At 41.8% G+C, this 21,448-nt stretch overlaps 1 protein-coding gene across 1 annotated transcript; it reads right to left on the bottom strand.

Annotated features, from left to right (window-relative positions):
- Nucleotides 1-16,903: 16,903 nt before the first annotated feature.
- On the bottom strand, nucleotides 16,904-21,212 carry ZNF648 (zinc finger protein 648). Its single transcript, XM_021929851.2, has one exon. It carries the CDS (start codon nucleotides 20,329-20,331, stop codon nucleotides 18,631-18,633), a length of 1,701 nt encoding a protein of 566 aa, XP_021785543.2. The 5' UTR covers nucleotides 20,332-21,212; the 3' UTR covers nucleotides 16,904-18,630.
- Between the last annotated feature and the right edge of the window lie 236 nt (nucleotides 21,213-21,448).

Raw genomic sequence — 21,448 nt, 5'->3', positions numbered from 1 at the left:
AGAATATTGATCCAGATTTTTATATCACCCATCCCTCTTATTCCTTCTGAGCTGCAGCCAGAGATCACTGGTTGGTTTATAGGAATAAGCAGAGTTAGTTTAAAATCTAGGCAAAAATTTAAAAACAACTAATGAGTCTAGAATATAATGATAAATGTATAAGTTTTGAAATATATTTTATCTTTCTTTAGTCCTCATTTATTTTAAAAACAAATCATGATAGGACTGCATTATTTACGAAATAGATGTTAGTCTTATACTTGACCTGATTATTTGCATAAAGTGCAACAAGAATAATTATTTCTACATAGACCTTTTAGGTTGGCTTTGGTGGAACTGTTCCACAAGGAATCTCTGGTAAGACCTTTTAAAGCTGAGCCCAGCCATGAGTTTGTATCCTCAAATACCTGTGAGGGGGTAAACTCCACTCCTTCTGAGGTTCCAAGAGCATGTGGTTCCTGGGCTTGTTGGAAAGTGACATTCTTTACTCACTGCAGGTCAGGAACCCTGTATGGAGACTGTGTAGACAAGGGTATAAGACCTAGTTTCATCAGCTCAACAAGTCAAGCTTGACTCTTTAAAGGGAAACATTCCCTTCTAGTCAAAGCTTTGATAAAAACAACCAGTTTCTCTAATTGTGTCCTGTTGCAAAAGAAAATGGATTCTTATTGCACTAGATGCAAACAACTATATTGCCATAAGTTAAGAATACTCACAGATAGTTTCCAAATTCCAGAGGAACCAAGCAGAGAGAAACAAACATGCTCCAAATTTTGTTCATACTTTTCTCAATTATTAAAGGCCATAAATAGTTCAAAATAAGTTTCCATAACTCTGAAAAACAAAACAAGGATTAACAATGCTCCAAGCAAAAGTCAGAAAGATTACTGAAGTTTTCTATTAGTTCAGTCCCCTCAGTTAGTCTTCTTTTGCTTTATATTCATGAGCATTTCAGCTCTTCATGAGTCCTGATGGAAATAACTATATTGTCATAAGTTAAGAATACTCACAGTTTCCAAATTCTAGAGGAACGAGGCAGAAAGAAACAAACATGCTCCAAATTGTGTTAATGCCTTTCTCAATTATTAAAGGCCATAAATAGTTTTTCCTTTATTTCAATGTTATAATCTCCAAAGTTCTCAGAAACCTGTATTTGAGTGTACCTGGCAGAGTCCTGTAGCTTATTATAAACCATCTTTTGAAAAGGCTCAAAGCAAGACAACACTTTTCTGAATAACAAAATGTCCAGGGTAGTTACAGTCAGAAACACAGTTGACAAAGAAGGTTGGTTATCTCTGGGGTTTACAATAACTTAATATATTAACAACCTTAATGAGGATTAAGAATATATACTTTAGACATTAGAATTTTAGAAATCCCATACAATGTTGGAATATATGTTAATATTATTCACTAAAATATAACCTAAAGAAGATTGAACATCATTTTGGCAATCCCATGTACCTAAACATGTTAACTAATCCCATTAACCTCCATTTTGAGTATTCCAGGGACCCTCTGTAGCATCCAAAAGCCAGGCATCAGGAAAGACAATTTTGAAACTGAAGTTTGATTTGGGGAAGCTGATTAAATATGTGAGAGGTTTAAAACACTTGATGTTATGAAACAGAATTCCAGATTACCATAATTTATTTAATTTGCCAAATGACTCAAAAATTTAAAAAAGCAAAAACCTTTTACAACCATTTACAAATTTTGCTACAGAGCAGATTAGTGCCTTAACAGTACCTTGTGCTTTTATTTCAATGCTCAATTTACAGAAAAAACATATAATAACCTTTAAATTTAGTTATATGTTCACACACAGAATTTCTTTTGCAAGATGAATTTTTACAGTCCTTCCACAGCTTGTTTGAACTTTGAGCTTTATCTTATCTAATTCAAAACAATCCTTTAACCCTAAGCAAGAATTTACATTTCCACATCTTCTTATAATCTTTTATTAAAAACACATTTTACTGCTCTTACATACGTTGCATGTAAATCTATTTCCAGTAGTTTCTATTACATGCTATAATAATAATTCCTAGCAATTTTTAACTTTAATGTAAAACCTGGTAAGTTGTATTAATTATGTACTAAGTAAAGCCAAGGTTTGACTCCTTCCAGCATAATTAAGCGTGTGGTTGGTTCTGTATGTCCCCAGGCCTTACCAATTGTGAGGCAGGAAGTTGAGCAGTTCTCAAAAACCAAGAAAGCAGTTTATAACCCCAAAACATTTAGCAAACCTAGTATCTGACCTGCACAATCTACTCCACCTATTTACATTTTGGCTACATCTGCACTTTACCGATAATCTTTAAGGCTGTTTTTACTTTTCAAAGATTAAAATCATGTGAACTGAAGGATATCACAGCTTTTATCTTCTCTTTAAAATTTTTTTGATCCAAGCACTTATCCTCCTCTAAGTCAATTAATTAGAGTTTTTTTTTTTTTTAATAGACATCACACTTACAACACATATGTAACTACACAGACAGGCAGAAGAAAATCCGGCAGCCATAAGAGTTTTCCTTTGCCAATCTCCTAACTGGAATATTGGTTTCTCATGTGTGCATTAAGAGTGGCAAGACAAAATGGAGAAAAAGAATTAATTTGGCTGAGAAAAAAAAATTTCTCCAGCAAAACAAGGTCTACGAAAATAAATAAATAAAGGCCTTTTAAATATACCTATAACTTGGATATCCAGTTTTAAATAAGCTGAACATGCTCTAAGAAAATCTTTTTAACTTCCTTATTATCGTACTTTAGCCTCGCCAAGCTGCCAATATTTCTGGCTTTCAAACTTTACTAACGGTAACCTCATAGGTGACACCAACAAGTCTTAATTAAGGTTAAAATTTAACTGCAAGTGTAAAGGTATTTTCAAAGGGGGTAAGCAGTTCTTACAAAATTTAGAACATTTAGAGGTTACCTTTAATGTAAATGGCAATCAGTAAATGGCAACAGCCACGCAGCTTTCAACCCGAAAGTATTCATTCCCTAAGCCAGGATTGAATTAGCTGCCTTGTAAAGTGGCAGAGGCTAAACAAAATATTGCCACATGGTTACAGGTCATGCTCCCAGGCACATGAAAAAAGATGGAGGCCTACAGCAAAATTTGCTACTGACCATACAGAAAATCATGCAAAGCACACCAGATTGGCTACAGCTTAAGACCAACCTCACAAATCCTTTTACATAATTAAAACTTTTCAGAGTGGCCAGGCACAATGGCTCACACCTGTAGTTCCAGCACTTTGGGAGGCTGAGGCGGGTTGATCACCTGAGGTCAGGAGTTCGAGACCAGCCAGGCCAGCATGATGAAATCTGGTCTCTACTAAAAATACAAAAATTAGCCAGGCATGGTGGTGTATGGCTGTAATTCCACCTACTTGGGAGGTTGAGGCAGGAGAATCTTTTGAACCTGGGAGGCGGAGGTTGCAGTGAGCTGATGGCACCACTGCACGCCAGCCTGGGTGTCAGAACTAGACTCCATCTCAAAAAAAAAAAAAAAAACTTTGCAGAGAATATAAACAGTGATCCTTATCATTCCTGGCCTAGTAAAACATCTAAAAGCAAAAAACAAAAACAAAAAACAAAACAAAACAAAACAAAAAAGCTCCTTAAAAGTTAACGGCTGACAGGGTAGAGAAAAGGAAATAAGTTTAAAGTGCAGGGTTGGAAAGACACCTGGGGAAAGAACCTCTTACTCTTATGCAAATAGTTTCTTTTCCCTGGGTTTGGACTGAGTCTGGCCAGCCAGTCCTTTGGGGCTGCCTTGGGGCCTGGGCAGCTGTTGTGGCTCATTCCCATTCTGTGTGACCTCACCTTACACACATGCTGCAGACACAGCCATGCACCCCCTGGGAGAGAAGTGGGGGTGGGGAGTCGCAGCTCACCCAATCATCCTGCACATGCGTACGGCCATTGAGGTGGGTGTGGACCACCTGCGATATTTTAAAAGAAAAGATAGGTGCTGTTACTGTCTTGAAAAATGGAAGAAAAATGCCAAAAGACCAAAAGGCTCACAAATGAAAGTGAGAGGTTTTGGGTCTGCATTTTACTGACTCTTCCTCAGATCCCACATTCTGGGCACCAAAAATGTTGTAGGAAAAAACTGGGTTCTTGTAACTTAACCAGGAAAATTCAGGCACCTAGACACATTGTGGGGTGAGTAGGGCAAGGTTTATTGGGTGAAAAGAAAAAAAGGAAAGAGGAACTCTCAGCAAAGTGAGAGACAGCCCTGCTAGCAGGTCCCCACCTGACAGATTGAATCCCAAGCCGCCACACATGAACTGAAGAGGCCAGGCTCCTCCCCCTGCAACCATTTCCAGGGAATGAACTTCCCCTGGCTCCACCCCTTTCCCCCAGTGCGCAGGTGAGCATTATTCAGAGAGAATCAGTCAGGAAAGGGCAGGTTTCATCCATCCCGGACCAGCAGTTCGGTTTTGCAGCCTTCACGCTGTTTTAGGCTTGTAGGCGGGCTTTCGTCCGGGACCCTTGGCTGTCTCCTGTCTCTATCACATTCTTCCCTTCATACATATTTATTTTTTACTTATATAATTTTTTAATCCATTTGAGAATACATTGCAGACATCATGACCGTTCAGTCCTAAATATTCACACATGTATTTCGCAAGAACAGAGCTATTCTCTTATGTAATCATGATAAAATTATCAAATTCAAGAAACTTACATTGATGTAGAACTATAAAATTCACCAGTTTTCCCAATTAAGTCATTTCTAGCAATTTTTTTTTTTCTGACCCAGAACATACAACGTATTTAGCTGCCATGTTTCTTTAATCTCCTTTAATCTGGAACAGTTTTTTTCATGACATTGATGTATTTGAATTGTACATGACGGTTATTTTGTTTCTTGTTCCTAAATTTGGGTTTGCCTAATGGTTTACACGTGATTTGATTGGGTTGTGCATTTTTGTCAGGAATATTATACAAGAGATGTTGTGTCTTCAGTGAATTGCATAAGGAGATTGTGAAATTTGTGAAATGTTTGCCAATCTAATGGAAGTTAAATGGAGTTACACTTTATTTTGGGTTTCCTTGTTTATTCCTGAGGTTGAGCATCTTTTCCCATGTTTACTGCCCATGTTTTTGATATGTTTTCCTTATTGATTTGTCTGAGTTATTTATAGATTATAGATAGCCCTCCTTTGACAAGTATACGTGTCATAAATGTTCTTCCAATCTGTCACTTGCCGTTTATATTTAGTCATGTCATCCTTTGTTTTACAGAACTTTAAATTTTTAATGTGGTCTAATTCCACCCTATTTTCCTTTATACTTCCTTTTAATGTCTTATTAAAGAAAATCATCTCCTATGCTATAAAGGTATGTAAGTTTACCTCTTACAGTTTTAACATTTCATTATTTACACTTAGATATTTAATCTTCTATGGCACGAGGAGGAAATCTAATTTCATTTCTTTCTGGATGTATATCTTGTTCCAACACCAATATTGAATAACTTGATCTTTCTCCACTGATTTGTAATGCCTGCTCTATCATATACCAAGAGCCTATATGTATGCTTGGGTCTTTCTGGATTTTCTAGTCTGTTTTTATGAAAATATTTGTCTAACCTTATGTCAATATAAAACTAACTCAATGACTCTGAAATGACTTGCTGTGCAAATACATCTTACTAACTGGTCAGGCGACCCCTCCATGTTTCATTTTTATTTTTTTCCCTCTCAGAATTATTTTGGCCATTCATGGGACTTTAACCCTTCCGTGAATCTTAGAATCATTTTCTTCAAGGTCCTTAAAACATATGCATTGGAGTTTTTGTTGGGAATGTGTTGACTTTAAGTTTCAGATAATTTAATCCTTATGGTGCTGAGTCCCTCCATCCATGAGCATAAAGTTGATCTATCTCGTATTTTATAAGGTTCTATTTTATGTTCCTCAATATCATTCCATAATTTTGCCCATAAAAGTTCTGTTAATCTTTTATTGGATTTTATTCCCAATGATCATAGAAATTTTATTGTTAATGTGAATATTACATTAATTACATTTTAAAAATTGATTATTGCTTTTACAGAAATCTATTAATTTTTATAGAGTAATCTTGTGTTTAGTTCTAATGAATTATCTGTAAATTTTCTTAGATTGTTTTTTGTAGACAGTTATTTTATCTACAAATACAGTTTTGTCTCTTCCTTTTAGATTTTTATACTTCTTTGTCTTTAACTTACAGCATCAGGTAGGTCTTCAGATATAATGTTGAAGAGTGATTTCATAACAGGAGGCTCCTTCTCGTTTCTGACTTTAAAGCATTTCACCATTATGATGTTGGTTGTAGGTTTTTTGTTTATTTTGTTTTGTTCTCAGACAGAGTCTCACGCTGTTGCCCAGGCTGGAGTGCAGTGGCATGATCTCAGCTCACTGCAACTTCCACCTTCCAGGTTCAAGCGATTCTTCCACCTCAGCCTTCCAAGTAGCTGGGATTACAGGTGGGAGCCACCACACCCAGCTGATTTTTGTACTTTTAGTAGAGACGATGTTTCACCATGTTGGCCAGGCTGGTCTCAAATTCCTGACCTCAAGTCATCTGCCCACCTCGGCTTCCCAAAGTGCTGGGATTACAGGCATGAGCCACCACACCCAGTCAGTTGTAGGTTTTTGTTAGTTAGCTATGACAGACATTTTTAGTACCCAGCATCACATGCCCTCTGTCCATCTCTAATTACAGCTGCAGCTATAGCGGACACTGGTGGCTCATGCTAACAGCATCTCACCTCACGCATGTGCCATGTGTCTTTCTCTTTTGCCCAGTGACTTCTCTGCAATAGCAGGCCTTCTCAGAAACCACAGGAGCCCACTCAGTCCTAGTGTGGGTACAACCTGGGAGTCCTGGGCTGGGGGTGTTAATGTTGCCTGTGGGCATCTGTCAATCATTGGTAGATGGTAGCTTATGAATAGAAGCCTCAGCCTCTAGTCTTTCTTTCCTCTGATGGACAATTCTTTGTACGCTCCTAGAAGTCTCAGTGGTACTGAGACCTTCTTGCTTAGAGCAGCAATCCTGATAATGCACCTTTATGTTGGCTTGCCTCCCTTGCTTGTTTCATCCTCCTTACAGCCTCACTCCTACTTCCTGGAATCAACTCCCAAAAAGAGCACTTAGTACTTTGGTCTATGTCTTAACCTCTGTTGTCAAGAAAATCTAAACAGGTGTCTTTTAATTTCATAGTTTCCAAGAGTTTTTATTATGGATTTCTAGTGAGTTTTATTGAATACTTTTTCTATCATGTCTGTTATGATTACCCTGTTTCTTTTAATCAGTTAATGTGGTTAATTACTTCAATAGAATTTCTTTATATTGCAACATCTTTTTATTCCTGGGATAAACCTTCCATAGTCATATTTTTTTTGTTTCATTGTTATTTGGTTTTGAGGATTCATTTTTCCCATTGGATTTTATTTGCTAACATTTATTTAGGAGTTTTATATTTGTATTTACACGTGAGATGCAGTCATAATTTTCTTCCCTTATATCTTCCTAATCCAGTCGTATGTAAAAGTTGCCTGCTCTCATTTTATTTTCTAGGATAGTTTGTATTAGAAAAGGATTATCTATTCCTTGAAGATTAGATAGATAAAATTTACTTGTAAAACCATGTAAGCCTAAGTTATTTGGAGGTTGAGGGAAAGGGAATAAAATTTTAAATAATAGATTAATAATTTTTAGTGGTTATTGATTTGAAATTTTTTGTTTGTTTTGTTGTTTTGTTTTGTTTTTTGAGACAGAGTCTCACTGTGTTGCCCATGCTGGAGTACAGCGGCACGATCTTGGCTCACCACAACCTCCATCTCCCAGGTTCAAGCAACTCCCTGCTTCAGCCTCCTGAGAAGCTGGGATTACAGACGAGCACAACCATGCCTGGCTAATTTTTGTATTTTTAGTAGAGACAGGGTTTCACCGTGTTGGCCAGGCTGGTCTTCAACTCCTGACTTCAGGTAATCCGCCCACCTCGGCCTCCCAAAATGCTAGGATTACAGGCATAAGCCACTGCATCTGGCTTTTTTTTTGTTTTTTTGTTTTTGGTTGGAGTGCAGTGAAGATTTCTGCTCACTGCAACCTTGGCCTCCCAGGTTAAAGCAATCGTTCCACCTCAGCCTCCTGAGTAGCTGGGACCAGGAGATGCCACCATGCCTGGCTAATTTTTGTATTTTTTGGTAGAGACAGGGTTTCACCATGTTGGCCAGGCCGGTCTCAAACTCCTGACCTCAAGGGATCTGCCTCCCTTGGCCTCCCAATGTGCTGGGATTACTGATGTCATCCACCGTGCCTGGCCTGAATGTTTTCTTTCTTTCTTTTTTCTTTTTTTGAGACAGGGTCTTGCTCTGTCACCCAGGCTAGAGTGCACTGGTATGATCATAGCTCATTGCAGCCTTGACCTCTCAGGCTTACGTGATCCTCCTACCTCATGCTCCCAAGTAGCTGGGACCACAGGTGTGCGCCAACACACCTGACTAATTCTTTAATATTCTATTGAGACATTGCCTCCCTATGATGCCCAGGCTGGTCTCAAACTCCTGGGCTCAAGTGATCCTCCCACCTCTACCACCTAAAGTATTGGGATTATAGGCATGCGTCACCACACCCAGCCTGATTTGAACTTCTGTATTCCCAGGGCTATTTTGATGATTTATATTATTCTGGAAATTTTTCCATTTCATTGAAGTTTTTTAATTTATAGGCACTAGGTGGTTTAATTTATTAAAGTATTATTTATTCTGTTCTAGTTTTTTTTTTTAGAGATGGGTCTCACTGTCACCAGACTGGAGTCCAGCAGTGCAATCATGGCTCACTTCAGCCTCAACTTCCTGGGCTTAAGTGATCCTCCTGTCTCATCCTCCTGAGTAGCTGGGACTAAAGGTGTACATCACCACACTCTGCTAATTTATATTTTATTTTTTGTAGAGATGGGTCTCAGTGTGTTGCTTAGGCTGGTCTCAAACTCTTGGCATCAAGTGATCCACCTGCAGCCTTGACTTCTCAGTCTCAAAAATCCTTCTAGCCTTAGGCTCAAGTGATCCTCCTAGCCTCAGGCTACCTCAGAGGCAGGAGGATCACTTAGGCCAAGAGTTTGAGACCAGCCTGAAACTGCTGGGATTATAGGCATGAACCACCATGCTTAGCCTCCCTTTTCATTTCTAATATTTTGGTGCCCTCTCCCTTTTCCCTTTAACAGTCTTGCTAGTGCTTTCTCTTTTTGATTAGTGTCTACAATGAACCAACTTTTCATTGTAATCCCTTTCTCTCCTGCTTCTAGATTACTAATTTCTTCTTATTGTGACCACATTCTGGTTCAGAGGATGTATCTTCTTCTAACTGTTATTCCAACTTTATATAAGCATCTCACAGGCTGTGAGCACAACTTTTTCTACCTAAGTTTCATTTTTATTTTATTTATACTTTGGGAACTGTACTCTCAGCCACTTCTGCCAATTCTCAGACATGGAACCCAACAAGCCTACATCTTTAGTCTCAACTACTGCATTGTGTTTCTATTTAGTTATAGCCCATGAGGGTTTTAATCTTAATTTTAAGCACAGCAATATTTTAAGTATTTTCTCTTGTTATAGCTTATCTATAATTGCATTGCAATGTATTTTAGGAGTGGTGGTTAAAGTGTAAACTTCCAACACCATCTTGGCAGAAGGTCAAGCAACTACTGTTCTACTTCCTTTTAGAATTAGAAACTATTGGCTGTGTGTGGTGGCTCATGCCTGTAATCCCAGAACTTTGGGAGGCCAAAGCAGGCAGATCACTTGAGGCCAGGAGTTTGAGACCAGCCTGGACAACATGGCAAAACCCCATCGCTACTAAAAATACAAGAATTAGCCAGGCATGGTGGTGCACACCTGTAATCCCAGCTACTTGGGAGGCTGAGGCCTGATTCTACTTGGGAGAACTGCTTGAACTCAGGAGATGGAGGCTGCAGTGAGCTGAAATCACATCACTGCACTCCAGCCTGGGTGACAGAGTAAGACTCTGTCTCAAATTAAATAAATAGAAACCATTTATCTGTTGAGAAAAATGGAAATAATTTTGTAGTTCCTAGAGTAGATTTTAGCACATTCTATGAATAAAAGTTATTTTCTTTTCCTTTAGGATGTTTAAAAGTTAAAGTTATGTCAAAACTGTTTAGGAAGTGTGTAAGGTCAAAGGACCTTCACCAAAAAACCAAAAACGAATACCCAGCCCAGTGGCCTGAGAATGGACACAGAGGTAGCAAGGCAGTCAGATGATGCCCAGGACACAGAGAAGGCATCTTCAGATGATTCTAGCCTGAGCTCAGGAAAGATAAGTTAGGAATTAAGGCTGTATATGGATATTCAGGAGAAGTACTCGCCACCCTCCTTGCTGGCTGTGTCTTAGCAGGTTTCTCAGGTCAGCAGGAGCTTCTGGTAGAACTTTAGTGTGAAGAAGAGGAAACTTATGAAATCTGTTACCACCCACAGAATGAAACCCCTACAGGGATCTCGGTCACTTCTAGAACCAACTTTAACCTACAGTATGAGGATGAAGGCATAGAACCATATTGTTCTGAACACGCAGAAAAGCTTCAGGGACAGTCTATTGAGGATGATGAAAATATGATCCTTGTTGACATTTTATGATGAAGACATAGATCCGATCTCTAGAGAAGATTGCTCTGATCAACAGCACAATTGTTGGACATCGTTTTAGGACCTCACAGGACTTCAAGAGCATAAGCAGAACCATTTAGGGGAGGATTACTACTGTCACCCCACCTGTGGCAAGGAATTATTCTGGGCTGCCAACCTATGCATGCACAAATTGATTCACTCTGGAGACCAGCCATGTATGGAGCCTGAAAATGATAAAGGTTTCATCCGCACAGTGGATGTTTGGAGGCACCTGTGTAATGTGCATGAGATGGAGTGCTCCAAAATGACTATGGAAAGTGTACTGTGAGAGATCCCTAGTCCACGGTACACCAAAGCCAGCACAGTTCAGATGAACAAAACACAGGGAAGGAGGACTGCAAACCACACATCTGTCCTCTCTGCTGTAAGGGGTTTCAAAAATCAAACCTGCTGTCAAGACTTAAGGTGGCCCCTCAGCAGAGCAAGCCATAAAAGTGCCAAGAGTGTGGTGTGGCCTTTGTCCAGGTGGTCAGGTTAAAAAGATATCTATAAATGCACTCTGGACTGCAGTCTTTCCACTGAGATGAGTGTGGGGGACTTTCACTCAGCTGGCATCCCTGCAACCCTCAGCAGATTCATTCTGGAGAGAAAGCAGTCTCCTGTGCTTCCTCTGCTCATGCTGTCACTCAGCTAGGGACATTGAGGAGGCATGATGGATTCATGAAGTGGAGGGACCCTAGTGGCTGAGCTGTCAAGTTTATCTTCACCTTTTGTTTTTATGTCTATTAAGATCTATTCAATAAAACAAGTTTTCTGTCACTAACTTACTCAGTTCAGGCTCTTCCTCCAGACCCTGCCTCTCATGAATGGCTTGAAATCAATCTAAGAATGCAGTTTTTCCCCCTCAGAAATGCCATGGTTATTTCTAGCAGGAATAAGATAGGTATTTACTGATATAGATAGTACTGTTGTTAATGGCTGAAAATTAAATACATTATTACAGTTGAGTTTATAGTTGATAAACTCAACTGTAAAAATTATTTAATTCTCAAATAAATAAGCCTTACCAAGAAGCCAAGACACTTTTGTAATCTGGTATTCTGCTTGGTTTCTGAAGGACTAGTCTTTACTGAAGTTTTCCGTAATTGCAATCCCTGCGATGCTTTGCATGCAGTTCTGAATGTAAATGTAGCCTCTTTCCTCAAGTCCATTTGCAGTCTGGTTTATCTTTGTCATTAATTATTGTACTTTTCAAAAGAAAGTATTTATTTTTCTTAAAAGCTGTGACAATATTTATTTGGATGATTTTTCAAACTACATATACCATTTTATATATTCCAAGAGTAATCATTACATTTATAAGACAGAACATGACTGATTTCCTGTATCAGTAATATATTCATTTCAGTATTTGAAGATATTTGTTTACCCCTTTGGAGTATAAGCTGTCTTAGTTATCTTGTTTGTTTTTTCTTTTAAAAATTATCCAAAAGATAGTCTTTGATAGGGCTTACTTTGCAAGTCTGTGTTAGCCCTTTTGCTATTATAACTGACTTAAGTTCCTGGGTTTTGGTGCTGGAGACATATTTGGAAGTGGAATTCAAAAGAGAATCTTAATTTTAGGCCAGTTGTTGAGCTTCAGGAGGCCTGTGACTCCTTGAAATTGTAACACAAAACATCAGTAATGAGGGGTTTTTGATAGGGTCTGCAGCTTTTATTGGATTCTTGTGATTGTATTGAAGTAGCTTGTGATTCAAGAAAAGGTTCAGAAGCACTTTCATCATGAAGATTTAGGAAACAGTTGCAGATCTAATTGGTTATAGCATTTTGGAAACTCTGGCGTGATTTTCAGACTCACTCACTCTAATTTTATCCTTATCCTTAGTTCTTTACTACTTTTCTCAGGACTGGATATCAATACAAAAGCACCATCTTTAGTATACTTGTAATAAATGCTTTCCTTCATATTTGTAATTATACGGGCAGTAATCCTTTGCATGGTGTTTCCTTTTCTGCAAAATGGGGATAATATTATAATATAGCCCTCAAAGGATTGTGTTTTAGGCTCTGGAGAACTAGGAATTTCTCCCCTTTCTAGGGAAGACCATACATTGATTTACTTATCTCTGAATTAAGAATTGAAATATACCAAGAAAGAGAGTGACCAAAAGGGATTCATACTTACAATTCCTTATCAGATGTGATGCTGGTGTCCAGATATTTCTGCCCCCTTCTCAAAGGCTCCCTCTTCCTGGGCCCTGGAGCTATTAAGGCTCACTTGGCAATGGGACAGATTACACAAGGGTACCCATGCAACAACTGGGCCTCAACCAGCCTTAGTGGGTGGCCATTGGAGAGAATGTGGCAAGAGGAAGCAGACATGTTTCCAACCCTTCTGGCAATTTACTTAGGGCAGAAATCAGGGCTTACGGTGACACTGAGTGACTAGTCTCTTACTCGTTAGGAGAAAGTTGTTCTTTATATTATTGTTTGTTATCTATTGTGGCATTACAAATTACCAACCAAAATTCAACATCTTAAAAAAAACAAGCATTTATTATTTTATGCAGTTTCCAAGGATCAGTAATTTGAGAGCCACTTAGCTGCACAGTTCTAGCTGTTAGTCTTTCATGAGGTTTCAATCAAGTAGTCAGCCAGGTCTCCAGTCAACTGAACACTTGACTGGGGCTAGAGGATCCACTTACAAGCTCACTGATGTGACTGCTGGCGGAACACCCCAGTTCCTCACCATAGGGCCTCTCTACAAGGCTGCTCATGACATGGTGGCTGTCTTCTGCCAGAGCAAGTGAATGAGGGAAAAAGAGAGAGAAAGAGAAACAAAGTATCCTGTGGAAGCCACAGTACTTTTTATGCCTAGCCTCCAAAGTCACACACCATCACTTCTGCTTTATTCTGTCCATTAGAACCGAGTCACTAAGTCCAGCCCACACTAAAAGGGAAGGAAACTAGGCTACACTCTCGAAGGGAGGTATGTCAAAGAATTTGTGAACATATTTTTAAAACCACCACAGTGATGATGGAAAATAAAAATGTAAGCAGGCATAACTTCTAAACCAAAAGGCAAGACATTTGCTACACATTCTCCTGTTGCAGACAGGTAGCCTATTAGAAAGGACACGTAGACCTTACTGACCTTTGCTTAACAATAACAGACAATAACCATTACCTATTAATCTTGATTGCATTCCTGGAAAGGAAAATTATTGCAGACCCCATGTGGGAATATTTTTCAAGGACCTTTCATAAGAGATTGTTGTAGGAATTAATTGAGATAATGAATGTAGTGCCCGATCCCTAAAATGTGTTCACTAAATGGTAGTTATTTTTATCCTTTCACCAAGCCTTATTAACTCCACCTCTGAAATCTCTGGCATCTTCTCATCTTACCTCTGTCCCCACTTGTCCTTGACTTCATCTGAACTACCACAAGAGAATCCCTGTATCCCTGTTTTTTGCTTCTTCCATGTCTTCTTTGTTTTTAACAAGAGGTTTTTCTTTAAATCTTAGTGATAACTTATATTTTATAGCAGTTCTATTCATTTGCTGAACCAATCTGCCGAGTTCCTGACACTCCTAAACAGTGAAACTCTAAACCAATTTGACTGAAAGTTGTAGGGTGGGGGTGGTTAAGGAGAAAAATGAGGAGGAGAGAGAGATAAAAACATTATCCAGACAGTGATAAAATTGTACTGGCATGGTTTAATGCAGAATGGAGAGAGGGAAATTGATGTTAAAAATGAGCTTTCCTGTCAACTTAAACAGCTGCCCTCTTCTGGTTTGATGAAACATTGAGTCACTCCATCTTTGGCAATATGTTCATGGGTCATTGAGTTTGTAGTTCGTATTCTAGTTCTGAGTCTAGCAATGACATCTGCTTGAGTGTTCTGGCAATTACACTAATGCTTTACACAAAATTTTCTTCCAAGCAAGATTTTTTAAGGTCTAGTTGGAATTCCTGGGTGATCTATTGTGTTCATATCAGGTTAATATAGCTTTTCAATGTGCATGCATTTAGATTATGGAGTGTGTAAATGTTGAGTGCCAAGATTAATTGCTGGTATATTTTTCTGTGTAAGGCACAGGCACAGAATGTTTCTTTAGTCAGTGATATGAAACAACAGTGGGCCTTCAAGGAAGTATTACTCCTTTAACTCCAATTTATTCCCCCTGGCTAGCTTATTGACAATTTCCAAGGCATTAATGATTAAGAGCTGCCAACCCAGACTCTCCCAGATTCATTAAGTCATTCACAGGTCTTTGTTCCTGAGTCATGCTATGATTTCTGCTGTGCTATGTTTCAATTTTTATCATCGTTTGAATTTATTGTCATCCACTTTAAAAATGCACATCAACAACTTCATTCCAAACAGAGGCAGTTGACCCTGTGAACAGTCTCTGGAGCAACCATGTCTAAATGTCAAATCATTACTATGCCAGCCACTTTCTAGCTGTGGTATCTTTCTCCCTTGATTTCCTAATCTTAAAAAAATAGGGATAAGAATCACCATAAGTTTGCTTTAAAATCTATAGTTAACATATATAAAACAGAACAGTTCCTGGCGCATACTGAACACAATGTAAGTGTTGGCTATTATCATTACGATCTAAAGAATACGAGTCATGAGCACTATAGACTGGTGAACCCATCAGGGGAATTTTTATTAAGTGGAAACTTATAAATGAACATTTTTACTGGGTATATTCAAATTAATTTTGGCAACCTATACTGTGGAAACAGCATTAACCAAGAGAGAAGCTTTAAATTCTTTTTGTCACAAAGAAGGCCCTGCCCCTATTTTATTTTATTTATTTTGAGACAGCGTCTCACTCTGTCACCCAGGCTGAATTGCAGTGGTATGATCACAGCTCACTGCAGCCACCACCTCTTGGGTTCAAGTAATCCTCTTGCCTCAGATCCCCCAGTAGCTGGGACTATATGTGTGTGTCACCACGCCTAGCTCATTTGTTTTGTTATTGTTTTTTGAGATGGAGTTTCCCTCTTGTCACCCTGGCTGGAGTGCAATGGTACGATCTTGGCTCACTGCAACTTCCGCCTCCTGGGTTCAAGTGATTATCCTGCCTCAGCCTCCCAAATAGCTGAGACTACAGGTGCCTGCCACCATGCTCAGCTAATTTTTGTAATTTTAGTAAAGATGGGGTTTTACCATGTTGGCCAGGCTGGTCTTGAATTCCTGACCTCAGGTGATTCACCCGCCTTAGCCTCCGAAAGTGCTGGGATTATAGGCATGAGTGACCACATCTGGCGAACCTGGCTCATTTTTAAATGTTTTTATAGAGATGGGGGTGTCACTATGTTGCCTAGGCTGGTCTCAAACTCCTGGGATCAAGTAATCCTCCCACCTTGGCCTCCCAAAGTGCTGGGATTACAGGAATGAGCCACCACACCTGGCTTTACCCTGATTTTTAATTACGTAATAGAGAAATAAGATTGTCTGCTGTGATGTACAGTGGGTTAATAGAAAACTGGAAAGTAGCTCAGCATAATTTGGGGTACAAATGCAAGACAGAACAACCTGTCTTCAAGCACTGATTCTTTTCCAAAGATGTGATTCAACTGCCCCCACTTTGAATGGACAGACTCTACTGAGCAGAATTTGTCCCAAGCCACCTCACAGCTGGTTGGCTTCTCTTTTGTCCACTCCATGTACTGTTGCCTTCTACTTGTGTACCACTGTCTGGTCCAGTGATCTGTGACTACTGGTTCCAATGGGATTCCTTTCTTCTCTAATACCTACTCAGCATGACCCTTGCAGTTGATGTGAGAAAAGACTGGTTGGGACAATTTTCCTTAAAATCTGAGTTGTTTTGTGATAGGCCTGAGGGACTAATGAACTTCTCTTGGACCTATTCAGTGTGTTCTACCCCTTATATTCCAGAAACATAGTATACAGCACCAAAGATACCCAGCACAAGCAAATCCGGCTTTTCTGCCTATTAACAAGTACACTCACTCCTTCTCCAAAGCTATGCCCATGTGGAAGCCATACCTAGATACCACACTACAGACCTTTATCAGTATTCAAGGTTAGGGTGCAGCAAGTTATACGGTTAACAAACAGCCCGGTGATTCCTATGCAACCAGGCTTAGGGGAACAACTCCATAAAAATTATAAAACAAAACCAAATTCTTTAATTTGTAAAAACTATACTAATGACCATCTTTAAGAAAGGATACAATGAAAAGGAGTAATCCTACAATGAAAAGGAGTAATCCTTCAGTCTTCAAATACTATATTGATTATCTAGAAAAAAAAGTTAGCTTTTGCTCTCTTCATAGTCACAAGTTCATCTTGTGACTTATCTACCAATTTAAAGCTCTTGCATTCAGCCAAAGTTTCCATCGTATAGTAGGATCACTCTAACTTTTACCTACTACTATCACTTCTATTTTGCCCATGCAGATGCAGAAGCTGAAGCCCAAGGTCACATCAACAGTAAAGGGTGGGGACCGACCCTTTTATTAAGGTTACCTTGGTCAAACAAGACACAAGACTATCTAGTTATCTAGCTGTCTAGCTCTCTCTCTCTTACTTCTCTTTCGCGCCCCCATGTATCATGAGAATGATATTTAGAGGTCACACCCTAGGTCCAAATCAGGTGGAACCCAAGAGAAATTCAGATTTGGCATTCTTTGGTGGCAATTTTAGGAATATACTGAAGGTACTCCCCCAAGAAGGGCACTATACTTTCTTATGGAATATCTTATTTAACTTCGGTAAGATAAGAAGTGCCGTTTGCTTATGTGCACCAAGGACATCTGTGCAGTCATAGATTCCTCACAGTTGAGGTTCAGCTAAGAACTACTGACTTTATACAGATCACTATATGCATCAATACACTTTGAAGAATGGCTGTTAGTAATGCAAACTTTGAAATAACCTCTTAGGTAACTGTGAGTCATGTAGGCTTTCATACCTGGTTTTAATGATTTTGAAATGCAGACAAGCCAATGGCACTTGGGCAAAGGGTGTTTTATTCACTTCAAGTCAAGGCTGATGATTCAGACAAATGTAAATGAACCCAAAAGGTTTCATGAACCACGGTCAAGGCTTTGTGGAGAAATTATAGATGTCTCTCTGTAAATGGGCCAATTGCTTTGTAAATATCACATATGACTTAAGCCCTCAGAGTGCAAACAGGAAAAAAGGCAGCCAGAGAGAAGGCATATATGAATTTTGTGGGTGAGACTCGCGTTAGATCTACGTACTAAATTCCACTATAAAGAGGAATGTACTTCTTTTTCAGATGCTAAGGCTGTCCTGAACTTCCAGAATAACTGGAATAGGACATAAACTACCTTCTCTAAGATAAAGCCCTTCTCTACTTGAAAGCCAGGACTCATAAAGAAATATCCTAAGGGTAAAGCCATTTCTGCAGTCAAGTGAAATGATCGAATGTTGGACTGGGTTTGAGTCCCTCCCACAAAGGCGTTGCTTTGGGGGAGTTCATCATAGGGACCACTTCTGGGGATTCCTTTATCTACGTAAAAAACTAAAAGCATCTTTCTCTAAAGAGTACTAGTCCTTCATTCCTTCTTTTCAGTATTTGCATATGGCTTTGAGGGTAGGACAAGTTAGTCTTTTTCCCCACCTTATCCCTGGAGCCCTGCCCAGTGCCCAGCATGTAATTCTAGAAGCAGTTTCTGATTGATTCAGGTTCCCCAACCTAAGGAACTCAACGTTTGATCAGCTCTCACTACTTTGTCTTTCCCTTTTCCAATTGTTTATGACCTCGGACACTCAGAACCACTGATGTGAAACCACACACCTGGGTGCTCTCTCGGTGATGACTTTCTGTTCAAGGGATCAAATATATAATCAAATGGACCACTCATGACCCGCGACCTACTGGAAGGCGAGGCTGACCATGAGGCTGGCAATACCATGTGAGTGGGTCCACCTGGGAAGGTTCCAAGTAGTGAGGTCGACGACGATGCTGTCTTCACTCGTCAGAGGAGGAAGGGATGGGTTCTTTCTTGCAGGTGCGGTGCTTGGCTCGGTGTCGTTGGAGGTGATTGGATCGGGTGAAGGCCTGGCCGCAGTCCTTACACTGGTAGGGCCTCTCTCCGTTGTGCATTCGTATGTGCTGGGCCAACTCAGAGGCAATGCGGAAGGCCCTGCCGCACTCTGCACAGAGGAATCCCTTCTCTCCGGAGTGGATCTGTTGGTGCCGCTTCAGGGTCGAAGAGCGGGCAAAGGCCTGGCCACACTGCGTGCAAGGAAAGGGCCTCTCGCCAGTGTGGATGCGCTGGTGGCGCACGAGGCGCGAGGGCTGCGCGAAAGCCACGCCGCAGTCAGCGCACTTGAAGGGTCTCTGGCCGGTGTGCAGCGTCTGGTGCTCGGACAGGTTGGAGGACTTGGTGAAGCACTTGCCGCAGGTGGGGCAGGGGAAGGGCCGCTCGCCCGAGTGCACGCGCTGGTGCTCCACCATGCGGCTGGCCACAGCGAACTCCCGGTCGCAGGCGGGGCAGCGGAAGGGCTTGGCTCCCAGGTGCGTGCGCTGGTGGCGCAGCAGCGACAGCGGCTTGTTGAAGGTCAGGCCGCACTCGGAGCACGGGAAGGGCTTATTGTTGCTGTGCATATTGCGCTGGTGTTTGCGCAGGTCCGAAGAGCGCACGAAGGCCTTCCCGCAGTCTGGACACGGGTAGGGTTTCTCGCCTGTGTGCGTGCGGATGTGCTTCCGGTGGTCGGAGGACCAGGTGTAGGCCTTGTCGCAGAAGGAGCATTGGTAAGGCCGCTCGCCCGTGTGCAGGCGCCTGTGCTGCTGGAGCGTGCCGCGGTGGGAGTAGGCCTTCCCGCATAGCTCGCACGCGTAGCGCTTGGCGCCGCCGCGCGTCTCAGCGGGGCTCAGCGGCTTGCTGGGCTTCTGGAAGGCTCGCCCGCCCCGCAGGCGCCTGTGCGGACGCGCTTCAGCCTCTCCGTCCTCGCGCCCGCCCGCCTGGTTCTGTACTTTCCTGCTTCTTTGCGCTTTTGCCAGTACCGCGACAGTCAGGCTGGCTGGGGTGGCCGACGCCTGCGCTGGTGTGTGTGTCTCTCGCGTGGAGAGGTCCCAGTTGCTCCCTGGCCTGGGGAAACACAACAGAGAATAGTTCTCTGCGGACGTGTCTGCACTTTTGTGCGCACAGAGATACTTTCCATTGCTGGGGAAGCTGGATGGGACAGCCAAGACTGTGCCCTGGTTGGCCCTCGAGTCTCCATCATCACCCGCAGGTAGTCGGTCCCCAAGAGGTTGCATCTGACCTAACTTGTGTGCGAGACCACTGGGAAGGGTACCCAGAGCTGTGCTTGCTCCTGGGGAACCCTGGGTCTCGTTGATCTTTGCCACATCTCTGCTCCAGCTGGCTTTCCCAGACATTTCTACTGGTTTCTGCCCCATGTCCCCAGCACTGGAGGAGTCAGAGAATTTCTCTTCCTCTTTGTCTAGTGGATGGGGCCATGGCAAGTCAGGATTGTCATATGTTACTGGGGAGCTGCCCCTTGGACAGGCCACCGGGTCAGCAGGTCCCTCTTTTTTGGCCTCCCCACCATCTTCATCATCACTCTCTAAGTTCATGCTCAGCATCTGGGTGTCATGAGCCTCCTCAGTCAAGCTGCTGAGAGGAGACACCGCTCCCCACCTGTCCTGGGAGTCCACTTGTGCCATGATGTTCAGGCGCTTCTGTTGCCTGCTCCTCTGAGGAGGAGTATTCTGCTTGGCTCAGGATACCTGCAAAAATAAAAGTATGAAGAGAAAATCACAAAAAATGTACTTAATCACTTTCATGAGCAGAGGGATTGAGGTTCCCACCACAGCTCTGTTTCCAACTGGTCTCCATCCCAGGCATATTGTTGAGCCTCACTGAAGACAGAGGCCTGGCTCTGCTGAAAATTCCAGTCATCCTTATTCCCTCTGGAGATCCCACTTGCTAGAAGCCCCAGGAGACCATGCTGTCAGGAATAGCCAGGGTGGGCCATTTGCTGGGTGCCAGCTGTGCCCTGCCCTCTCTAGGGTGCTCATCCCCAACCGCTAACCAAATGTGTCCTTTGTGAGCATGGGGGACAACTTGATGAGATGGTAGGAAGCAAGCTCTGGTCCTCCTAAGGCACTCTTACAGTGTCCCCCACTCGGGAAGCTGGAAATCAGGCTGGCTCTTGCTTTCTCTGCCAGGAGTGGAAGTCTGCCATCTCATGATGGTGTCAGCCAGGGTTACCTCTCAGGCCCTGGGCTGTGTAGGCCACCTCTTCCAAAGATAAGGAGCAGCCCTTGGGAGAATAAGGGTGAGTCAGGAAGGCACCAGCTGCCCCTCACTGATTAAGCGGGGTTTCTCAGGCCCTTGTAACTTCTGAGGAACTCCTGACTGCCAGGAAGGCTACCCATAAGCACCCAGGGGGCAGAAGATGCCCACTGAGAGCTTGACCTTTGAAATTTTGCTTCATCATAAACATTCAGGAGAGTCTTACATTTTATGTCGCATTTTTGTTTTTGTTTTTAATTGAGACGAAGTCTCGCTCTGTCACCCAGGCTGGAGTGTAGTAGCACGATCTTGGCTCACTGCAACCTCTGCCTCCCAGCTTCAGGTGATTCTCAGCCTCAGCCTCTTGAGTAGGTGGGATTACAGGCACCCACCACCATGCCTGGCTAATTTTTGTGTTTTTAGTAGAGACAGGGTTTCGCCATCTTGGCTAGGCTGGTCTTGAACTCTTGACCTTGTGATCCACCTGCCCCAGCCTCCCGAAGTGCTGGGATTACAGGCGTGAGCCACTGTCCCCAGCCAGTCGCG

This window comes from Papio anubis, chromosome 1 (genome assembly GCF_008728515.1).
Source record: "Papio anubis isolate 15944 chromosome 1, Panubis1.0, whole genome shotgun sequence".
In the NCBI taxonomy this organism is placed as follows: domain Eukaryota; kingdom Metazoa; phylum Chordata; class Mammalia; order Primates; family Cercopithecidae; genus Papio; species Papio anubis.
Note: the sequence above shows the minus strand (reverse complement) of the source record. Positions and strands in the feature narration are given on the sequence as shown.